Source organism: Nicrophorus vespilloides, unplaced genomic scaffold, assembly GCF_001412225.1.
Source record: "Nicrophorus vespilloides isolate i.1.1-1 unplaced genomic scaffold, Nicve_v1.0, whole genome shotgun sequence".
In the NCBI taxonomy this organism is placed as follows: domain Eukaryota; kingdom Metazoa; phylum Arthropoda; class Insecta; order Coleoptera; family Silphidae; genus Nicrophorus; species Nicrophorus vespilloides.
The window spans coordinates 645,551-668,958 of record NW_017095935.1 but is presented as its reverse complement, the minus strand read 5'-3'; the positions used below and the strand labels follow the sequence as shown (position 1 = coordinate 668,958).

Below are 23,408 nucleotides of genomic sequence, written 5' to 3'. Positions count from 1 at the left end.
GCTAATATTTGTTTAAATTTTTCATATTTAATAATTTTTTTTAGATTTTACAATAATTATTTTTGTAATAGTTATAAACAATAGAAAAACTAAACAAAATTAAAATATTTTTTTATCAAATACTTGTAATCAAACAATAGACTCAGTTATGTACTGCAGAGAGCTGCAGTGACTATTTGAGAATCGATATGAATTCGTGCAGATGAAAATGCGGATTTATAAATTGCGTTTTTGCTGCATTGATACTGGATCTTCCACTTGGTGAACCAACAATGAGTATTTTCAAGTTGTGTGCCCGAGGCCAAAACCGCATTCTGTAAAATTTATTGTGCTGTATACTGTAAATTGCAGGAAGATATATTAAAATACGTAGGATCTTCATTATTGTGGTTACAATAAAAAAAAAGCGATGATAGAGAGGAACCCAAGGGGATATTTTAGATGAATATTAGCTTATGAATATAACGTGGTTCTCACTCTATTCAAAAGAAAACTTTTCACGTACGGTATCTCACATATAATGGGGATTCAAGAATTGCCAACTTGTAGAGTAATCCCTAGTGTAATACCACTAACTCGAATGAATTTCACAAAATTTCGGATTTTGTGCATTTCGACAGAATGGTTAGAAATAAAAATATGTTTTCTTCCTTAATTTTCATACAAATATAATTCAATAATGTATATATACAAAGAAAAATTAGTAGAAAAAACTCTAAAATTTGACGTTACATTGTGATAATAACGAAATTAGTTAATACATTTATAAAAACTTACTTGAAAATGATAAATTGAAAGATGAAAGATTGTAAATTTGGTACCAATTAGTGAAAGAACATTTCATTTTGAAAGTGGAGAAATATTTATAGAAATTTTGATCTTGAATTTAATAGCAAATTAACTGCAAATATAAACAGAAGAAACTAATTTTAATAAATAAATAGTCAGCTTTATGTATCGAAATTAAATTTTATCGACAAAATCAAAACCAAAAAGGTATATTTTTCTCAGAATGTACAATTATTTATTTAAATAATCCACTGTATATTCAATTCTTTAAAATGTGTAAAGTTTAAAATACATTTAATTTTCTAATTTCAAACTTGCATAAATTTTAAATTTATTGATTGAAATTGTAAATAGATATTTCAATATTGTTGATAATACAATCATACCTCGTTTAGTGTTGCCGCTGATAACGAAGCTTCTACATAATGAAGTCCATGGTTGTCCGAAAACTTTACTAATTATTGATAATGCTGTAATGGAGTTTGGCGCACAATATGATCAGAACTACTACAAGAAAGTGGAAAAGAAATGACCATGAAAATAATGTTAAAAATTTATTGTATACAGAAGTTGACCGTTTTTCAGTGAAGATTTAGAAAAAATTGTTAGCAAAACAAAGAAAAACGACATTGAGGAAATTGACGGTTTTTTTAATGACTTTTTTTTTTCATAGCACTGTTTACCTCTGAAAACGAAGTTTCGCTTAACGAATTAATATTGTGGAACGTTAACTAAACATTTTAGTATAATTCAACTTAAAAAAAATTGAATTCCTGTTTTATTTTATAAAAATTCCAAATTATGAGACAATGTACATAAATAAGTATTGATGTGTTCTTAAATTTCTTGTTTTGTTATGAGATATCAATAATTTTGGAAATTTTGAAAATGTTTATTTTTGATTAAACCTAAGAATTGAACGTTTCTTTACAAAGTTTCAGTGTTTTCTTGATTTCAAACCTGAAAATATTTTTCATAAATGTTAATTTAGTAGATTCAATTCAAAATAGATATTTTCTTATTTCAGTGAAATAAAATAATGAATGAATGAACGTCAAGAAATGTAAATAAATTGAAGAGAAGAGATAAAATAAAGACCAGAATTGAAGATTTCTTTACAAACTTTTAGATTTTTCCTGATTTCAAACCTGAAAATGTTTGCATGAATGTTAATTTAATTCAATTATAAATATATATTTTCTGATGTCAGTGGAAAAAATGTCAATATGAAAAACGTCAAAAAATGCAATTAAATATTATTTAACTAAAGAATTGAACTAAAGAATTGAACTTTCCAATTTTTTTTTGTAGAATTGTTTTGTTTTTAATGTAAAGAAACAAATGATTAATGTGTATTACATTGTTGTCTTTTCTTGCAGTACAACGAAGGAGAGGCTCAGGGGCTATTTCCGCTTTAGCAACCGGAAATTCAGGCGATCTTGTGAGACGGTGCTGACAGCCGGAAACGCGACGCCTCTGAACAAGGTGCAGGGCGCAACATCCGAGCAGGATAGAAACACATGTGGCCAAGAGTTCTCCTGATTAGATACGTCTCGTCGGTAAGGATAGATCTATTATCCTTATTTTTCTTTCTTTCACCGTTGAGCCAACAACATATTAAAATGAATGGACCAACAATAAAAAAGAAAAACGTTCTCTGCGAATGGAGATCAATCAACGAGTCTAGACTACATTTATTTCTTTTTTTTATTGCAGTTCGTCGTCGAGGGGTCAGAGAGTTACCGATTTCGAGTATTTAATATAAATTAAGTTACCTTTAGAGATGATGCATAATGTTTAAGTGAATTAAATATAACATAAAAAATATATGTGAACATGTCGACGTTGCGACAATCCGCGAAGATACTGAGCCCCCTTTTAACTTGTGGATTGTCACATCGATTGTCACGTTCTTGTAAATTTCATATGCTAGTTTAGTTGTTCGTTACAGTTTTCCTGCATGTTAATTGTGTATAGCACGTAACTAAAATTATAATTAAATGTAAACTATATAAATAAGAGCGTTATTTATATTTATGAACAGATTCGAATATATTCTATAGAGATTTAATTGTAAAAGTATCTAATAAATGTATATATGTAAAGTAGACAATAGGATACAAATAACAATTCTTATTCCCATCCCTATTTCAACAAATAAAACTTTAAAAAAAAAACACTATTGATGTTCACAGGTATGTATGCAATTTGTTAATTTTTTTCTTCAGGTAACAACAGTATCGGTATTTTTAAAATGAAAATAAATAAATCACATTCAGTCCTACATTTTTTTAATATTACATTTGTTGTGAATTGTTGCACAGTAATATAATGCATTTCCTTAAGCTTCTTTTTGTGTAGAGAAATTCCACTTTAAGACTCAAAGGAAATGAATGTCAGAAGATGAAAATATGAGTGAAATTCGCTCTATTCGGTCATTAATTATATTATATTTTGCTGTCTGTATTACTGAAATTATTCAATATTTTATTTACATTCATAAATATGAATAACAAATTTTTACTTTTCTTAAAAAAAAAACATTATTTTTTCAATTTTATTCTGAATAAAAACAATTTAGTAAAAATCATCTCACAAAAATGTATAATGATAATGAAGAGATTTTTTAATTAGTTAAAAGAATAGAATAGATTTTTGTTAATTAAATTAATTATTAAACTTGTATCCAATCAAATGAAAGATTGCGCAAAGTAATTTTGATTACAATTAATTCGTTTGATTATAATAAATCGTTTTATATAAATAAATAATATTTTTTATACTATAAGAATTTTATTTACATTATTTAGAAGAAGAAAACATAAAGAGTTTTCTACTTCTACATGAAATTTTCAGAAGATCGTTAGTGCAACCAGCAACAAAATCTAGAATGTCTAGCTTCGGATTAAATACTTCGAAATAACACATTACAAAAACTATCATGAATTAATCACAGTCAAAACTTGTAAAAATTTAAAATATAATGTATAGCAATACCTCGCATAGTGCGGTTTGAATTTGTCCGGTCATTGTCATTATAACCGGTTTAAAAATTTCAAAACTAATTAAATTTTCATTCAGCAAAATAAAAATATATTCTCGAAACAAAAATAATTTTATTTATAAATAATTGATATCTATAGTCAAGTCTTTAAAGTCTTCGATTTGTCAGGATTCATACAATCCGGGATAAAAGCAGAATCGAATTCCCATCAATAATCAATTTAAAAATACAATTTAACTGTCTTCCTACGACATTTTATTGTTTAAATCTTATTATGCTAACTCAAAATTTATTGATATCAATATGGTATAAAGACAGAACCATTTACTTTTTTTAATAATTTCATATTTTATATTTTCATATTCATTTTTTACGTCACTTATATGAATTACTGTACTCCATAAGAAAATCACATGTAATTTACATGTCGCATTTTATTTAATGTGGTACATTTATAAGAGAATGAACAAAAAAAAACAATAACTTTCATACAAATTATGTTTGTATTCTATCAAAAGAAAAAATGGATCATGACAATTTATGATAAATTATGCAATTAATCAGTATTATATATAATTAATACTACTATAAACAAATTTATCCTTATTTTTATATATTGTTAAACAATATTGTTGACAAATAACAATTCTTGTTAACAAAAAAATATCATAAACTTTATTTATTCAAAATAATAAGTTCGAAAAGATTCTTCGAAAACATAGTTTTTATTGTATTTTCTATGATTTCTTAAGTAATTTACAATAACCTTATGTAAAAAAGCATACATTTACTGTATATAGTAAAAGGAAACATGTTTTATCAAGTGAAGTCATAATTAAGGTAATTATGATTTTTTTTTAAAGAAAATTTTATTCACTAAAACTTTTATAATTTGTTTAGCCTAAATAAATGTAATTATTCTAATAAAAGCGATTATTTTAAATCTATTTTCAGTGTATGTAGTAAAAGTGAACATAACAATTCTTAGAACACAATCTTGCATGAATCTTTTATATAATATAATAGTCAAGTTTCCTTTTTTTTCTTAAATAAGTTTACTCCAATAAATTTAGTTATATCAGTAAATTATATTATAATCTAGTTTTAAATTAATTAGTACAAATTAACTTCATCCATAGAATTTGTCATACTTATAATGATTATAAATACAATTTTTATGTAAAAACAATATGAAATAAGTTTATTTTTAATTATTTTTGCACGAAAGATGGCGCCAAATTTGAATTAGCTTATAATAATTATTTTCTTCAATATTCCGGCTGTTTGAAATCGGACGAATCGGACTTTAAAATTCATATATATTAACTATGGAGAAGGAGACTTAACTCACATAGTGCGGATATTTAGTTCCAAATTTATGTAAACAAATTATTTTGAATTTATATTTATTTTCGTCAATTTCAACTATATTGAATTCGGACTGATCGAAGCCGCACTATGCGAGGAATCTTTGCTGTATCTTTTTATAATCATATGTAGCAGGTTTATTAAAAATTATCATTTCTTAGTTTAACTTGGATGAAAATACTAAAATTTCAGAGTAATTAATACAAGTAAACATCGCCCATCGATGACTTCTTGAAAAAGATTATATATGTAATGAATATGACTTAGCAAGTGGGTTAGAAATATTTGTTGGTAGATTATTGTGGATGAGAGAAGGCTAATGAATTTGCATGAATAATCCATAGGCGATCATAGTGTGCAAAACTTTTCTCTCACACAAACTAATATAATTATGGTGAACGTTAAGTTCTCCAACCGCTCTTAGTTTGACAAGTTTAATTGAGCTTTCTTCATATCTCATTGAATCCGCGAAAAGTTAAATTGCACCCGGATACAGAATCCAATTTTCCAATTCACACTTTTCTCAAAAACCTGAAATCATTCTTCAATTAAATTCAACATCTGTATTTTATTCGTATAACATTAGGAGCAAATGGTAAAAACAAATAAGTTTATATTAAAATGTGTTTAGAAATTTTATTATTTTGATCTAAGAATTCTTATATTATAAATTCATAATTTAAACTCATTTTAATATTTCATAAAACCCTCTACATATGATTGTTAAAGATTCAGCAATACCTCGCATAGTCCGGCATCGGTCAGTCCCGATTCATTATAGTCCGGTTAAATAAATTGATAACAAACTAAATTTTAATTAACAAAATAAATATAAATTCTAAAAAATTACTACACAAACTTATTTGTATTATACACAAGTCCAGTTTCAAATAGTACGGTATATTGGAGAAATTGATTATAGTTAAGTCTCTTTCTGTACAAATATTTTTTTTGTTATTTTAAAGTTCGGTTTCAAACAGTCCGGTATATTAGCGGAACTGATTATTCGCACTGTATTTTTTTATGCGACTTTAAAGTCATTAATTAGTCCGGTTTCAAACAGTCCGGTTTATTGGCGCAACTTATTATTTCAATTGGCGGAATTGATTATTCGAACTATATGTACGATTTGAAAGTCCTTAATTGGTCCGGTTTCAGACAGTGTGGTATATTGGTGAAATTGATTTTTCGCCCAATATGTGCCAAGTCTCCTTTGGTGCTGTTTATTTCTATTCGGGTTTAAAGTCCTTAATTAGACCGGTTTCAAACAGTCCGGTAATTATCGGAATAGATTATTCGCACTACGTGAGTTAAGTCTCTTTCGTTACAGTCCGGTAATTGTCGGAACTGATTACTCCGGTTTCAAACAGTTAGGTATATGATGGGACTGATTATTTGCTCTCTGTCTGTTAAGTCTCCTCTATACAGTATATTTCTTATGCGGTTTCAAAGACCTCAATTAGTACGCTTTCAAACGAGATATTGTCGGAACGCACTAAGTGAGGTATATTAAAAAAAACAAGCAGATTCAAATTTAGCGCCATCTTTCGTGAAACCACCATACAGAAATAATGCAATGTAAACATATTTAATATTGATTTTACTGTAGAAATAGCTTATTGAAAAAATTGTACTATTGAGTTTCAGCGTAGTGAACATAAATCATTTATTTGTCTGTATTTAAGTGGTTCTACTGGAAGGAAATACTTTAAAAGCTTTTATGTGTGCAGTGAGGATAATGCGAAGGAATCCTTACCCAAATATATGGGATGCACGTACATCCGCATGTGTATATATATTTGAAGCTACAATACCAATCAAAGCGTAATCATAAATCCTAACAATAAAATTGCAAGGTTTACAGCTTCAATCACTATTCACGTTTTTACTATTCCGGTTTTTATAAAATTATTGATCTCATTTGAACATTTATAACCTGATTTTTCAGAATTTGGAAAATTATTATTTATTGAACAATTGTTAAAAAATAATCAAATTTTTGTTACAGACAATACAATTATTTATTGACTAAATTTGTTACAATTCTATTCATAAAAGTTAATATATTTCTCTATCATTAAATTTGCTAAAATTTGTTGGAAATTGAATGAAATGTGTATAAATGTCACTCATTCAATTAATTATCTGTGAGTAAGCTGTTCGAAAACCGAGGTCTCGCTTTATGTCACATTAGCAGACACTGAATTTGTGTTATTATATTAATCTAATCCAACTTATTCCATTAATTATGTATAATAATGCCGTGGGATATTCTAAAGGCAGTTCGTAAACCGAATTATTAAAAAATAGAGGTTTCCGCGTTTGCATTTATTTCTAAGGGCTGTTCGAAAACCGAGCTTGTGGTGTATACCACTTTTACAGACACTTTTACAAAACATACAATTTATTTAATTTTCTTTAAACCGAGTTTTAGGAGTATGTCATTTTTTCAAAAACTAAATTTGTTTTATTATAACTTAACTCATACAATTAATGATATAAAAGAATACATTGAGTGATTCTACGAACTGTTAGAAAACGGACTTTTCATTGAATTTATTTTATATTATTGTTATTAAAATTCAACTGATTGAATTAACAACTGTTCGAAAACTGAGGTTTCTGTGGAATCAACTTTTACATAGCATACAATTTATTTAATTTTCTTATTAAAATTCATCTCAGTCTATTAACTACTTCAATGTTCGATACACAACTTTAAGATGTATGCCATTTTTTGAAAAACTAAATGTAAAAAAATATATTGAGTGATTCTAAAGACTGTTCAGTCTCTGAAATACTTCGAAAACCGAGTTTGAATGTCATTATTATCAAAAACTAAATTTGTTGAGTGATTTCAAGGCCTGTTCGAAAACCGAGAATTCGATGTATGCCACTTTTTCACTGATTTTTTTTATTATTTTATTGTTCTAATTCAACTAAATCAATTTATTACATAACATAATAAAGTGGATGGTTCTAAAGACTGTTCAAAAACCGAGGTTTCGATATATGTATTTCTTTTTTAGCAAAATTTATTTTATTTTATAATATTGATACATTTATATAGAGTGAGGAGTTATTTCATTGAGGGATTGAGGGATAAATCAAAATCTCGGTATATTTCCAAAAAAATGTGATTTATTTAAGATTAAGATTTTCCGGTCTTGATGTGACAATTAACTTTTATATTACAGACTAATGCACAAAAGTTATGGGAAAAATATGAAAATAAAATGTAAACTTTTATATATTTCTCTTATTTTCTATATATTATATTCTAAGTCACACAATATTTGAGAATTTATTCCGAAATTCTATATAAAATTGTAAGAAAGGAATATATGAGAAGGGACTATTCTATATGTATGTATGCTGGATGGAATATTAAAGGAATTGCCTCGGTTCCGCACTTTAATCAAAAGTCTATTCATTCGGTAACAATGAATATGTCTGTAATATTGAGAGAGAGAGAGAAAAATAAGAACGCAAATAAAAAAGAATATTAATGAAATCATTATATTTCCTTTCGTTTGAAATCTTAAGTTCCTGTTTTTATATTTGCCTTTATGAAAAAAAAAAACAATATTTAGTTTAAAATTAAGTTTAAGTTTAAGTTCAAGTCAAGATAATTAAAATGTCGTAAATAATGAGTAAAGCTATGAAAAGAACTAATTAAAGTTTGCATATGAAAATTTGGTGAAGGAAAGTTTGATTTATGATGTCAGGTCTTAATTAATTTCTTAATTAAAATACATCAATAGCTCGTATAGTACGGGTAATACGTCAATATCCCGGACTGTTTAAAACCGGACTAATAGGGGACTTTAAAAACGCATAAAAATAAACGGTAGAAAAGAAACTTGGCTGTAAAAAACGGGATATTTTGCATAAAAAAAAATATATTAAACATTGAATATATAAAAAAATATCATTTATAATTTTATTTTTGACTAAAACAATGAAAATTTTGATTTGCAAACATCAAAGAATCTACACATATACATGTATGGATTTTGATAACCGATAAATTCAACTAAAAATTTGTTATTAATTAATTTAATATAAATTTTAAAGAACAATATATAATATTAATAAGTAAAGTTTTCTTTTTCTCAACATGTAGAGAAAACAATGATTTGTAAAATAACCTTTTATTTTTTTCTTTAATTTGGAAATTTCATTGTTATAGAAATATATAGTCCAACTTCTCTTTAAATGAACCTTTCAGATTCTTTTCTCATTCTTTATTTTATTTTGAAGAACGAACTTAATTTTTATTGAAATTTATAGCTTTGTGAAATTTTGATTTGACATAAGTATTTTGTATATTCTTCACAACTATTTTGCAACTTTTAACTACTCTTTAAGAAAACCTCTCAGTTTTTTTCTTATTTTATTTTTTTTATTTTGAAGAACAAACTTACAATTTAATTTCATTTTTATAGAAATGTTACTGTTTTCAGTTTTGTGAAATATCGAATTTATTTTCATAAATAAATATATTGGTCTCACACGTTTTATAGAAATATTTCTTGTTCTAAGTTTATAATATTTTGAACTATGATTTTTCTACTTTACTCTCTTCTTCAAAGATAATTCGAGAAAGAACCAAAAATGGACAATTTTTTTGGAATAAATAAATTGGTTTCACACTTTTATAGAAGTACTTCTTGTTTTAAGTTAGTAATATTTTGAACAATGATTTTTCTACTTTACTTTCTTCTTCAAAGAGTATTTAAAAATTGGACTATAATGGACACTTTTTTATAAGAAATTAATTGGTTTCATACATTTTCTATGTAATTATAGACTATAGTTGTTGCAATAAACGTTAATATTCTCATCTCACCGGCAGAAAACAATCAATATTGAAATGGTCAAATAATAAATAAATTAAAACATTTTATACAATTTTATTATCAATGCAATAAATATTCTCACTCTCATAATTTTATGTTTTTTTCTATTATAAATATATAGTGAATAAGTATGTTATGTTATTTGCTTTTAACGTATTTGCACTGGAATGTTTTGTAATAAATGACATCGAGGCTCAGCGTTAAAATACGAGCTTTCGTAACATGATTAAAAGTGTTGCGAATCATGTCGGTATTTTTACGTTTTTAATCTGTCCGCATGATGAACAAATGCGATGTTATGTCAGTACATATGAAGACCACATTTCATCGATTTCAACGTCCTTTTTTACAGTCATTCTCTTCGCAATTTCCACCACTAGGACTGATTAGAAACCCTCAACTCGATTAGTGCGCAATCTGAAAAATCACAATCCTTTAATTTATCAAAGTTCATCCAACGCAACAAATCGGTTTTTTTCTGCTGTCATGTATACAGAAAAAAAAAATATTTCTAGAGCAATCAAATGTGTATCTACCCTCCAAGTCATCATTATCCTGCTTTTACTTATGTCTTTCCTTCTTCCTTTCCAAACAATGGAATTTGCAAATAGGATCGAAATAATCAGCGCAAATAGTCAGGGTGCAATCAGGATCTTTGAATTCCTCATTGACTTTCGCGTCGTTGGAATTTCGTCGGTCCCGAGGCTACAGGACATTTCCGTTCTCCCCACCGCCTCCTATATCCGGTTCCTATGGATTTTCATCCTTTGTCCGACGTAAATTTCATTACTGTACGAATTCAACAGCTTTTTATCGCTCGCGCTTTGTTGTTTCGTTTTTTTTTTTTGCATATTCATTTAATTTTGTAATTGAAACGTATTTCGTTGTAAGTATCATAGTAGCGCTGAAAGTAATAAAGGAGGTCGTAATAAGTTCTTTGGATGTTAAATCCGTCAAAGAAATGGAATATGTTTAGCTCTGAGAGAATTCTAGAATATTGCACAAAACGGTTATTATTAGATTCTGTTGTAGCGAGAGACGGATAAAGGGCATTACGCACCAACTTGAATGTGCAAGTTTTACAGTAATTTAATGCGTCTTTTTTAAAATCGTCTTTTTTTCGATATTTATAGATACAGTAAATCCTCGACTTACTCAGTTTCATTCATAGGCGGTTGATCGAACTTTCTACATTTTGTGAATGCAGAAAAGGTTCAACACTCAACTTATCTTTCCTACAATTGTACAGATTTATATTATATTTTTTTATATGTTAATTTTCAAGTTACACGGTTTTCAACTTACATTGAATCTTTTCGAACGAATTAACCGCGTAAGTCGAACACTTCTAGAGAAGTAAGTCCTCGACTTACACTCAAATACTGAAAAATCGTTTTTCGGTGTCTTAAGATTTGATATTTATATTTACAAATCTACAAAATCTATATAAACTTGTATTACTTGAAGAAAAAAAACTGTTTTAAAAGTCAACAGACTGTGGTACTCCGAAAGATTGTACAAATTCGTATTATCGTTGCGAATAAAGTCCGCGATTGCCGTTAAATAGGACGGCAATTAAATTTGTATTGTTGCTTAACAGCAGTTTCGATTCTCAATTAAGTCGGTTAATTGCTGAAACTAACGCGAACAACGTTACTCCATTATTTTCGTTTTGACCTCGATCCATCTTGATTTCAGGAATTTCATGAAAATTCAGCGACTGCGAATGATATACACACACTGTGCAACCACACAATCGACCTTTTTCACCGAATTATAATTGCAAATAGCGTCTTGATGCAGATGAAATGTTGCCGAAACTTCTGCGAGGCGGAGATAATGTTTAGACGCTAGAAGCATCCGCAATTTATCAGAGTGAGAATTGTAATCATTTTTTTTGTGCTGCTCTCTGTTGATGTATTGTGTAAATATATGCAGTTTCATATTACATCCGTTTTTCAATTATGTTTGGACGTAAATAATTGAAATTTAATTCTCAAATAAACATATTATTGAAAAATGTTAATTAAAATACTCTTAGAAATAGGTATCTTTGTGAAATTAGCAAATATACAGGAGAATCTTACTTATGAATATAATTGATTATTAAAGGCTTTTGAGAAACTAATTTGTTTGAAAACCGAAATCATTATATTATTCGTAGGTTTCACATTCATTATTGTCAATTTGCTTGTTAGGAAACTAAATTTTGTTCATAAATGAAACACATATTTAAAAACAGATATTGCTATGACATATCAGAAAGTTGCGAGAATAAAGCAAAATATGGTGTGCCAATATATTGGTGTAAGATACAATTGTATTGTAGTTTCAAAACATAACTACATAATGATACAACAGATAAGACATTTTCAAGCATAAAGCCAATATTTTTGTACCAAGTACAAATGTATTTGTATTTGTTTAAAAATCTAACCTAATCTTCTTTGTAGAGTAGACGTAACACGATAAAAAGTATTATTTTTGGAAACCGAATTATTTTCGAAAAATCAGTTTTGAGACTAAACCAAAAGATGGCGCACCAATATATATGTTCCGGTAAATGTAAGTATAAATCTGACAGAAGCGTCATATATCTACATTTTTCGGTGAATGTATAGATTTACCAACGTATATCGGTAAAAGTTAAAAGTAATAAAATAATAAATATGAGATACACTTGTATATTAAGGTTAAAATGTGTGATTGAAATAATTTATACTATTATTTTTATTATTTTATTTAAACACTATTTTCTAGTGCCACTTTCACTTGCACAAAAAACTTTAACTTCTTTTTGCAACCACACTTTTTTTTGTCTTGCATTTTGTTTTGCAGTTTTGCAATTCTTGCAAATCCTTATTGTCCTCCTGTAGTTAGAGATTCCTTCGCAATAACAACCTCCCTTACACTGATACGTTTTATTATCAGGAACATCATCAATAAATATATCCACTCCTACCTACAAGTACTGATCAATGATGACTTTTCGGAATGACAGTAGACGAAACAGATATGCAGTAAAAAACAGTAGTAGTCTTTAGTATTTCTTGAATTTAATTTTTACTAATGAAACAATTAAATGCTAAAAGAAACTGTACCAAATCAACCTATATAAACATTTTCCGACGTCATTAGGTAAATGTATACATTTACCGATTATGTACTTTTACCGGAACATATATAAATTTTTTCAACATACTAAGGTACATTTGTTTCTCAACCTAACCTAACCTTCTTTGTAGAGTAGAAGAAACATTGCATAGAAACAACGAGTGAGAATGGTGAGATACAAAACTGTGCATTTTATTTTAATATTATATTCGCGAACCGAGCTATTAGAATAAACTAAAAAATGGCGTGGTAATATATTATTCAATAATTTTTTCCAACCTAACTTATCCTTTTTTGTAAAGGAGAGAAAACAGTACGATTCTTAGGCACTAAAATCGCTCCTCATCTCTTCCAATAACTTAGTACTTAGTTAATTAAATTACTTCCGGTATACTACCGAACCTAAACTAATTTCATTTCTAATTCTACAAAACATTATATCAAATAAACGACAGTCAAACAGATAATATAGAAATATATTATATATAAATTGTTGAAAATATATGTAACATATGCAAATCCATGTGGACATAATGAACTAATTGGATTATAATCACATTGAGCAAATATAATTAGAGTCAGCATGAAAATCCCCAAAACGTGCAAAACGGCCTTCTTTTTATCGTACATAACCAATGCTGGATATTTATAAAAAAGAACAAAATGTCAACAACTGGAACGACAATAGCAGGGTTTTAATTAAAACTGAATACATTTATTTTCACGTTCTTTGTGTATACTCTACTCCAATGTTTTCAGTAAAACGTGCGATCTACATCCACTTCTGTTTTTTTTTCTGTTGCCGTCGATGCATGTGACGAAGGGCGCATTAATGAAACTAGACCGTTCCATATTGTACCATCAATCAATTGGAGAAGTGCTTTTATTGACACCAATTCAGGGGATGACGTGGACACACACGCGCCCCAAAGGGCGTATTTTCATTCCTCTCGTGGAACAGAAAAGATGTTAGTTCGCTTCATTTAATCCGATCTATAGGTAAAATGTTGCTAGTGCTGCTGCTCGATAACTTGCAGTAAATGCAACGAAGAAACTGAGAACGCATGTTCGTGAGATAGTGGTTGCAAAATCAACTCATTTATATCCGGTCACAAAGGGAGACCGTTAAATGTAACAGATCCTTAATGTTAGGTCATTAAACACCATTTTATGACGCATTAAAGTCATTTTTGTATATAGTACAATAGTTTAGAACCAATGCTACGTTTTTTAAATGATTGATTTCTTTATAATATTCAAGACAAAACAAGCATTTATATACATTTCTATAATGAATGAAACCTATAACAAATTGAAAATAAATAAGAAGAAGTTAAACTATATATAAAATATCGATACAGGAAAAGGTTACTACTTAAAAAATAATTATTTACAATACATAGGACGTTTTAATATATCCATACTTACACAATGATATAATTTATTTTTCAAACAATTCAATCAAGAATACTATATCGGTCCAATAAAAGCAACTGAATTAACAGCTTAAGTACATTACTGAAGTATAATATTTCAAGTGTATTCTTCCTTAGTTTCTTTACATAAAATTCAAAATATTTTAGCGTTATTTTTATTATCGTTGACCGGTCCAATTTAGGCAACTGCTTGTTGTTTCAACCGATGAATTATTGAAAAGAAACCTAAATTTGATATGTAATAAGTGTATGAAGAAACTAGGTCCGACCTAGGAATCGAATCAATTTCGTCAACTCTCCGAACATAATAATAAATTTTGTTTTGAAAAATGAATATATTTTATAACAAATTTACCATTAAAAATTGCATATTATATTTAACTTGCCAAGTATATTTTAGCATATATATAATTAATATGTGTAATAATAATAATAATTTATTGGCCAAACATTAATACATAAGAAGAAGAAAAAAAAGTACAATTTATACATAGATAAATTTTAACATATAATAAAAATATATATCAATAGACCGAGGTCTTTCCGCCCGGTTAATATGTGTATTTGTTAGGTTTATCACTTTACTCTTAATTATTACAAAGCATATTTCACGTATTATGTAATATATAAATTAGTCTTAGTTGGTGGGTCGAAAGGGGAAGATAGTCTTACTTGTGTGATCCAGGAAAGAACACTTATTTCCAAATTAAAATGAATACTCTATATGAATATGTTGTGTCCAACCTTTAGTATTATAATTGTTATTATTAATATAGTGTGTTAACAACACTGGGTCTCTTAGTCGCATTAATATATAAACATATACATCAGCATAATAGAACATCCACCGTGATCCCGGTTCGATACACTTTAATATAAACAAAGGGGACCATCGATACTCCCATATCTTTACTCCGAATTCAAGTCCTTATTATAAACACATAATGATCGTTACACGTACAATCATAATCGATCATCTTTTTCATATAAACAAATGCATAGGATTTTGTCCCGGTCTTATAATAAACAAAACCACCAAGTCCGAATCCCGCGGGAACGCTTAATCATCATTATATACAAACCCTACTCCCGATTACAACTCCCACCCCTATTAATAAGAATTAACGTTGTAAGTAGAATAAGTATTTAGAATTAGTCTCAGTAAAACCTTCAAAGACTGATATAGTCTCAGTAAAACCTTAATAAGATGAACATAGTCTTATAAGAATCTAAATATCTTAAATCGACCAAGTAACGAATAAAGTTATGTAAAACGAATTTCATTAAATTCCCAACTATTGAGACTCCACAACGACAACACCACTGTGTCCCAGGGACACGACAAATAAGAAAATTGTAAACATTCTAATTATTAAGTACTTAATAGTAATTATAATTAATTTCTTTTATTTAAGTATTATTGAAATTATATATTCAATTAGTACATTTTAATTTATTTAAAAGTGACATAAAATTTTCGCGTTCGATAAAAAAAAACAATCAAAATTAGGTGATTATTTGGGCACGAGAACGTCGCTCATCTGCGTAGCAAAGAATCCCCTGAAACTACGCACATTAAAAGAATATTGATACGATTCTCACACTCGATGTAGCCGAAATGCAACAATTTTAACCAATAAAGAAACTACAAAATCTATCACACTCGATATGAAAGTAATACAAGATAGGCAATTGTTTTTAAAAACGAGTTATATGGTGAAAAGACACGAATCGTAGCGAATCGTCCCAAAGAATTAGCTGCAGCAACGAATTTGAAACTTTATAATACCGATTATCAATCGTTTTTAAATATAATTATTTCACTAATTTTGTTCGAAGCATAATTTGGTAATTTGGATAATTGTAAATCTTATGAAAATATTGTGTCGTTATTATTCTAATGGTAATTAGCAAATATGGAATTCGAATGCTGAATAAATTATATATTACTATCGAAGAAATGTAGAGATTTTTACAATTCCAACAGAATTCAATAGTGAACAAATATTGAATTCTCAATGCTAAATAAACAATGAAAAGTCAAAACACACAAAATAATGAGATTAGATTTTGTTCTTCGGTAATTTTAACGTTTATGACTCTTTGGAACGATAAAATCGTTGGCGAATTTGCAACGAAGACAAAAGCGCTGTTTATCGTCCAAACGCTCGACATGTTTGATTAAACAAACATATGAGTGAGATCGGTCGAATTTCTTTAGTATGCATTTGTCACCGGTGCTGAAATAAGCTCAAGATGAGTTACTACTCGAGCAAAGCCCTCAGCTACAACAAATTACGTCAGTTGATGATGGAAGCTTTCGAGCTCGCATTCTGTCTGTGCAACGATGAACCCGACGATTACGGAATCGATAAAGTAAATATAATAAAATTCATTAATTTATTTTATTTAAATTAGTAATGTAATTTTTTCACAAAACGGTTAATGATTTCTCACGCATATGAGATAACATGGAATAGAATCATATTCAAATCTATTATAGTTTGTAGATGTGAATTTAAAGATCACAAATTTGCAAAAAAAAAAACTAATGTATTTGTCGGACTATAAGATTCATATGAATAGAGATGATTTGTATTGTCCGAAAACACAATTTTCTATAACCTTACTTCTATTCTAACCATAGATTTTATTTCAATAATTTATCATTTATTGGACAGAATCATATTAGATTACTTAACGTACCAATGTTCATTAGCAACCCAACTCTAAATCTCATTTTACGAATGTTTATTTTTTAGTTTCTATAAAAGTGCAGAGTATATCCGATTAATTAATGCAAAAATATTGTTTTTATACAACAAAAATGCGTTAAAAACGTCTATTATATAAAATAATTTGTATTTAATGCATAGTGCGGCTTCAATCAGTCCGGATTATCTATAGACCGTATTGAAAACTTAAAAATATAGTACAAAAAAGTACACAAAATTATTTATTTAATGATCGTTTTAAGCTGTTTATTTTTATACGGTTTTAAAGTTCTCAATTGATCTGGCTTCAAACAGTCCGAGATATTGACGGAACCAATTACACGCATTATTGCTGTACATTGTTTTACGTGTTAATCTTTCAATTCAAATCGTGAATTATTTCAAGTAATGATAATACTCACAATCATATTTATCATATTATTAATTTAACTGAAATTTAGTAAAAAAATCTTCCTTCAAACTTGATTTTAAACAAAATTTCTGAAAATTATTAATCAAATCTAATACATAATAATGGACAAAAACGTATAAACGTATACATGGGTAAATATATATAATAAATCATATTTATGATAAATATTCTTTACAGTTGATAAGCTGAAATAATTAATTCATTGTGTGTTTTTCACTAGACAAATTTGTGAAAGAGTGCGCAAAAAAGGTGCGTTTTATGGTCCAAAAATTATAGTATATACCAGGGTTTCTCAACTTTTTTGCGTGTGACCCAACGGATTTATCTATAGTTTACTGCAACTCATTTAATTTCGCAATATGACAGCTGTCAACTTGTGTCAAAACGAGGTTCACTAGGTGACAGCAAATCAACATGTTTGAGTACTCAATTGCTAACAGTTTTTCTTAACGCTACCCAATTTTGAGTATCAATCCATAAGTTGAATAATACAAAAACTGTTTTTTGAAATTTTTTATTTCTCTTTCTTTTATTTATTTTCTATTAATTAACAAGCAGTTATTTTGCTACTTTATAAGTTTATTTTTCACAAGTTTGTAAATTAAATATGTAAAAGTTAAATGTCTAGTAATTATATATATAAAAACATTTTACATTTGTTGCATAATAAATAAATTTTACGTAAAAAGGTACAAAAAAAAATGTGAAATAATAGAATTTTTTTTTTCTATTTTTCTGAAAATATTATTTGTTTATTGAGATTGCAAATGAACTGTATTATATTCGATTATTTTAGATGCTAGTTTTATTTTTAACTCTGAATTTTTCTTGGCAAAGGAAATGCACCGTAGCTCGGTCTCAATTTTCATTGCAGATTTGTTGTACCTTTCTGGCAGCTGTGCATGTCATCGATACAAATAGCCGAAACAGAATTGAATGTATTATTCTATTCATAGAATCAAATATTTGAAAATGCATACAATTGAGATATTCGCTGCAGGCCTGGAAAATCTACTTTCTTTCTCTGACTTACTCAGCACGCGAAGTGAAATATGTTGTATTATAAATATTTTTGTTATTCTTCTGCTGTTCGTTTATTTGTTTAGTTATGCTCGACGAAGAAGGATTAAAAACGTTCGTATAACGTTTCGCAGAGTGTGTAAGGTAATATCAGAAATGATAAACACACACGTATGGTTTACAATCTTATCAATTAAATATTTTTTTTGTTATAAGTGATAGTAACTATATTTATATTAATTAATCATTGAATTTCTATGTTGTATTAAAACGTACCACCCATGTAAATCTTACGACATTTCTTTAGTTATATTTTTCACAGCGTTTCCCAACCTTTTCACAGCGCGACCCCACATATTTGATTATAGTTTCTCAAAATTTCTTTACTTTAACACATGGTGACAGCTGTCATTTAGCGATTCATTAAAAATTAAACGCGACCCATCAACTGAAACTAAAACAAATTTTAACATCTTCAGGAAAAAAAATAAAGAAACAACATTAATTTCTTAAATAATTTTATTTTTTTTTATGTTTATGTTTATAATTTTATTAATTAAAATCAGGGTTCTTATAAGAAACCAATTATAAATAAATTTGTTTTAGAAAAACTTGAAATTCCATTTTTTGTTATAACAAGTGATAGTAACTACATTTATATTAATAAGGAATATAATCACGAAATGTTTTCAATATTGCATTTTTATGATATATAAATCTTATAGAAATACGGCATTTCTTTAGTTATAAAATATAGCTTTCAGTTCAGCGTTTCTCAACCATTTCACCGCGCGATGCAACATATTTGATTGTATTTGTACTGAATTGCCAACACGTTTTCACAACCTTTTTCAATTTGACATATGGTGACAGATGTCATTTCGCGACTATATTTAACGCGACTCATGAATTAAGAAACCCATATATTAACAATAAACTAGAACAGCGTTCATTTTCAATATGCTGTTTAGGAAAAAGATACAATTAAACTCATTAAATACTTATAAAAGCAAATTTCATGCAAACAAATTTTTCTTAAATAATTTTATTAATTAAAATCAATGTTATTATGAGAAATCAACAAAGCCCAATGTTGTTCTCTTGAAATACCAACTAATAGTTGCTAAGAATACATATTTTTTGATATTGGAATGTGAATATGTGGATGTGGGGTTGATTTTACAACCCGCTTTACAACTAAAAATCCAAGAGCTGTAAACCTATGTTTTCTTATGAAATTTTATTGTATTCTTACATTCTTTTCTCTTCATGGGTATTATGATATAAAGCAGTGTTTCCGAACGTGGAAATTTTATTGTTAAGGAGAAAATAGGAAACATAAGAATTTTAGGAAACTGGTACAAAGGAAATATTTGACTGTCTTTCATCTACCGTCTTTCGGGAATATTCCATCATTAAGCACTAATATCCCTTGTATATTTGATAGATACGTGGCACGTGCGTTCTAATGATCATATACCTCAAATAAACATAGTAATTATAGTAAAAAAAATCATTTTGTTTGTTAGTAATAATTGTATACACAGCATATATGAATAATTTGTTAATTTAATTCCATTATAGCAATGTCTTGCAAAGTGCGGATTCGAAAATTTCAAAACAAAGTAAATTTTTACTTATTACAAAATACAATTGACGATTAACCGCACTATATGAGGCATTGTAGTAATTGTTATTATATACCAGCCAAAAACCTCTCATGACAGACCAATATTTTTTTTGTTAAAAGTTATGTTTTTTCTGAATGACTCACCCTTTTTTAACTTTGGTTAACTTAAGGATTGCCTTTACATGTTTGTTGTCAATTTTTGTGTATTCGCTTACTTTTTTATCGTTTTCATTTTTAATAATACGGTTTCAAACAGTGCGCGATATTGGCGGAATTGCACTATGCGAGGCATTGCTGTACTTTATAATTTCCATACTTTCTAAGTAAATGTTCATTTCATCTATATTTGATTAATTTTATGTACATCATCAAAATATAACATTACATTGTTAACTCCAAATTAATTTCAATTAAAAATGCGCTTTTCTGAAAACATACTTGTTTCGAGTATTATTGAAATAATAATTAAATTATCTTTATCATATATGTATTTATAATGAAACTCGCGGATTATACAACAAACTAAAGCTGAATTTATTGTTCTATATTATGCATATTAATGAGGTAATAACCTTTCCACATTTAAATCAAACTAAAATAATTAATAATTAAACTGAAGAATATATAAGTAACTCCATATTTATGCTCTATGTACAAAGTTTTATAAAAAAATTAGCAAAGGAAAAACCCTATTTTTTTTGCAGTAACATGTTCTTTTTTCACTTAGATAGTCGACATAGTGCAGCAAATAATTCCGACTGCTTTCGTATTGGAGACGTCTTATTGGATTTTCTTCACGTCAATCTACGAAAAACTCTGCGTTTGCAGACAGTGCGGTATTCCGTGCAAGCACGCGTATTACAAAACCCATTGGATTAACACACTCACCGTCCATCGAAGACGTGTTTTCCGCGTTCGAAGACAACACGGAATCTATGGTTCACCAGTAGTAAGTCATATAAATTTAGTTATAAATTTATTTTAGAAAAATATAAAAAAAAATTGAACCAGTTTTTTTTATAAATTTACAAAACATGAGAACCGATTTTTAAATTACAACAAAACTGGTTTTACAGGCATAAATAAATAATTTATATAATCAAAAACGTGAAAGTATATTGTTTGAAAAAATATAAGAAATAAAAGAAAATCTGAAGATTGCGTTCAGAAGACTAAATTTTCAGTATTTGATGAAACCTATAAAAAACATGCCTGAAAATGATAATAAATACTAGTCAATGTGAGAATATTTCAGGCAATTTTACATCTAGAATAAGAAAGAAATTTAGATTTACAAAATGATTTTGTTGAAAAAATCTTCTTTTTTTTCAAATATTGTTTTTATTGTATAAACTGTTAACACAATATTTACTGTTATTATTCTTCAGAACTTCACCTTGAATATATTACCAGTTGACCATCGCAACGCCGTCGACCTCATCATCAATCTGAGGATCAAAGCAACGGACAACATCTTTTATACAAACCGCTACCAAATTTCGCCCAACTATGTGATTCGATTAAGGTACGCGTTTCATTATGAAACATATTACCTTTCTATATCTTTTCTTCTTCTTACTTTTGTATACCGTTTCCTTCGCTTCATATAACACAATCTTTATTAGACTTTTATTTTCTCTTTTGCAAGCTCGGAACTTATATTACATGAAGTATAACCCCTGAGACGTAATACGAAAAAAAAGAAAGAAACGTGCAAACAGTTACAATTATAGCTTAACAACATTGATTAAATAATTCACACACATACATTTTTATTGCATACCATTATAATTTATTGGAACTGATAAAAATGTGTTCAACGACTCAGTATATTTTTTTATTATTATCACAACATGTTTTTATGATATACTTAAAATTAACATAAAGGTGCGTACACACTGTTTGAAAATTTCAGATTTACGAGTAATTTGCATACAAATATAAAAAACTGCAGGAAGATCCTGTTTATGCTTAACTTAGAAAATTGTTTGCATATTTTGTTCTTGGCCACGACACCTGATTCATCACTGATTAATTCAATAAATATACTAAAGAAATAAAATTTTGACACTGTTGAAGTTCTTAAAGAATGCTAGAGGTGAAGCTGGAGTTTTACGATAATAAATACATTATAATACACTATAAGATTATTAACAACTTCTTGGTCTAGATTCAAATTGCTAAGAATTATAGGATATAGGTATGTTCCTAGTCTAACTAAGATACTAAGATTAGCAACAAAAACATCTAATTTTATAGTAGTGAATTGTATGCGCGGTCCATGGATGTAGTGGAAACATAGCATCCATACACAGTGGGCACATACAATGCATGTGGTATGTATGAATTTGTAGTCGAATTGGCTGGTATGCACTTTTGAATTTGTATACGACAATAGTTATTAGGTAGTGATTATGAATAGGAAATATACATTCATTAGTTGTGGAGTCTATCTAAGTAGAAAAGTATTTAGTAGTTATAGAATACATAATACATATATACATAACATATAACAAATACAAATATAAATGATATAGGGTCCATATAACAATAAAAACAATATTGGACAATATTAATTGGCTTTAAAATGTCTGCGCATAGCTACGAAAACAAAACAAACAAAGAAAAAACTTATTTTACTTGTTCACGTGTTTAAACGAACAATGCTTATAACAAATAGCAACACTACGCAAGTATAAGCTAGGTTCAGTATTGAGTTATGTTTTAGTTAAGTTAAGTAGAAAGAGTTCAAATAAAAACCACCTGGAACCAGAGAGTCGAACCGAAATTAATGTCGTTCCGGTTAACGGTTACGTTCCAAGTAAATGTTTATCGTTCCAGATTCGGTTTCTGTTCGTCTACAAATTTTGGTTCGTTTCCGGTTCAGTTTATTTTTAAAGATACTTAGTTCCTCGATTAATCCGGTTTCGAACAGTCAGAACCTATTGATTGAATCCCGCGTGGCGGGAGAGGCACTACTAGATTCGGGGCGCAAAATATTGCAATACTAACCGTACCTCTTTTGTTTCAACAAATTC

General features: G+C 28.1%; 2 protein-coding genes across 3 annotated transcripts in view; one reads left to right on the top strand and one right to left on the bottom strand.

Moving 5' to 3' along the window:
* The window catches only part of LOC108568864, a gene marked incomplete at its 5' end in the record, with an annotated part of 72,612 nt that extends 69,785 nt beyond the window's left edge, over positions 1-2,827 (top strand). The window contains 2 exons of the mRNA XM_017930211.1: positions 2,169-2,348; positions 2,506-2,827. Of these exons, the coding sequence (XP_017785700.1) occupies positions 2,169-2,331 (163 nt within the window). The remainder of the gene's footprint in view (positions 1-2,168; positions 2,349-2,505) is intronic.
* LOC108568863 overlaps positions 1-23,408 on the bottom strand; it is a 64,164-nt gene that overhangs the window by 27,562 nt on the left and 13,194 nt on the right. The window lies entirely within an intron of this gene.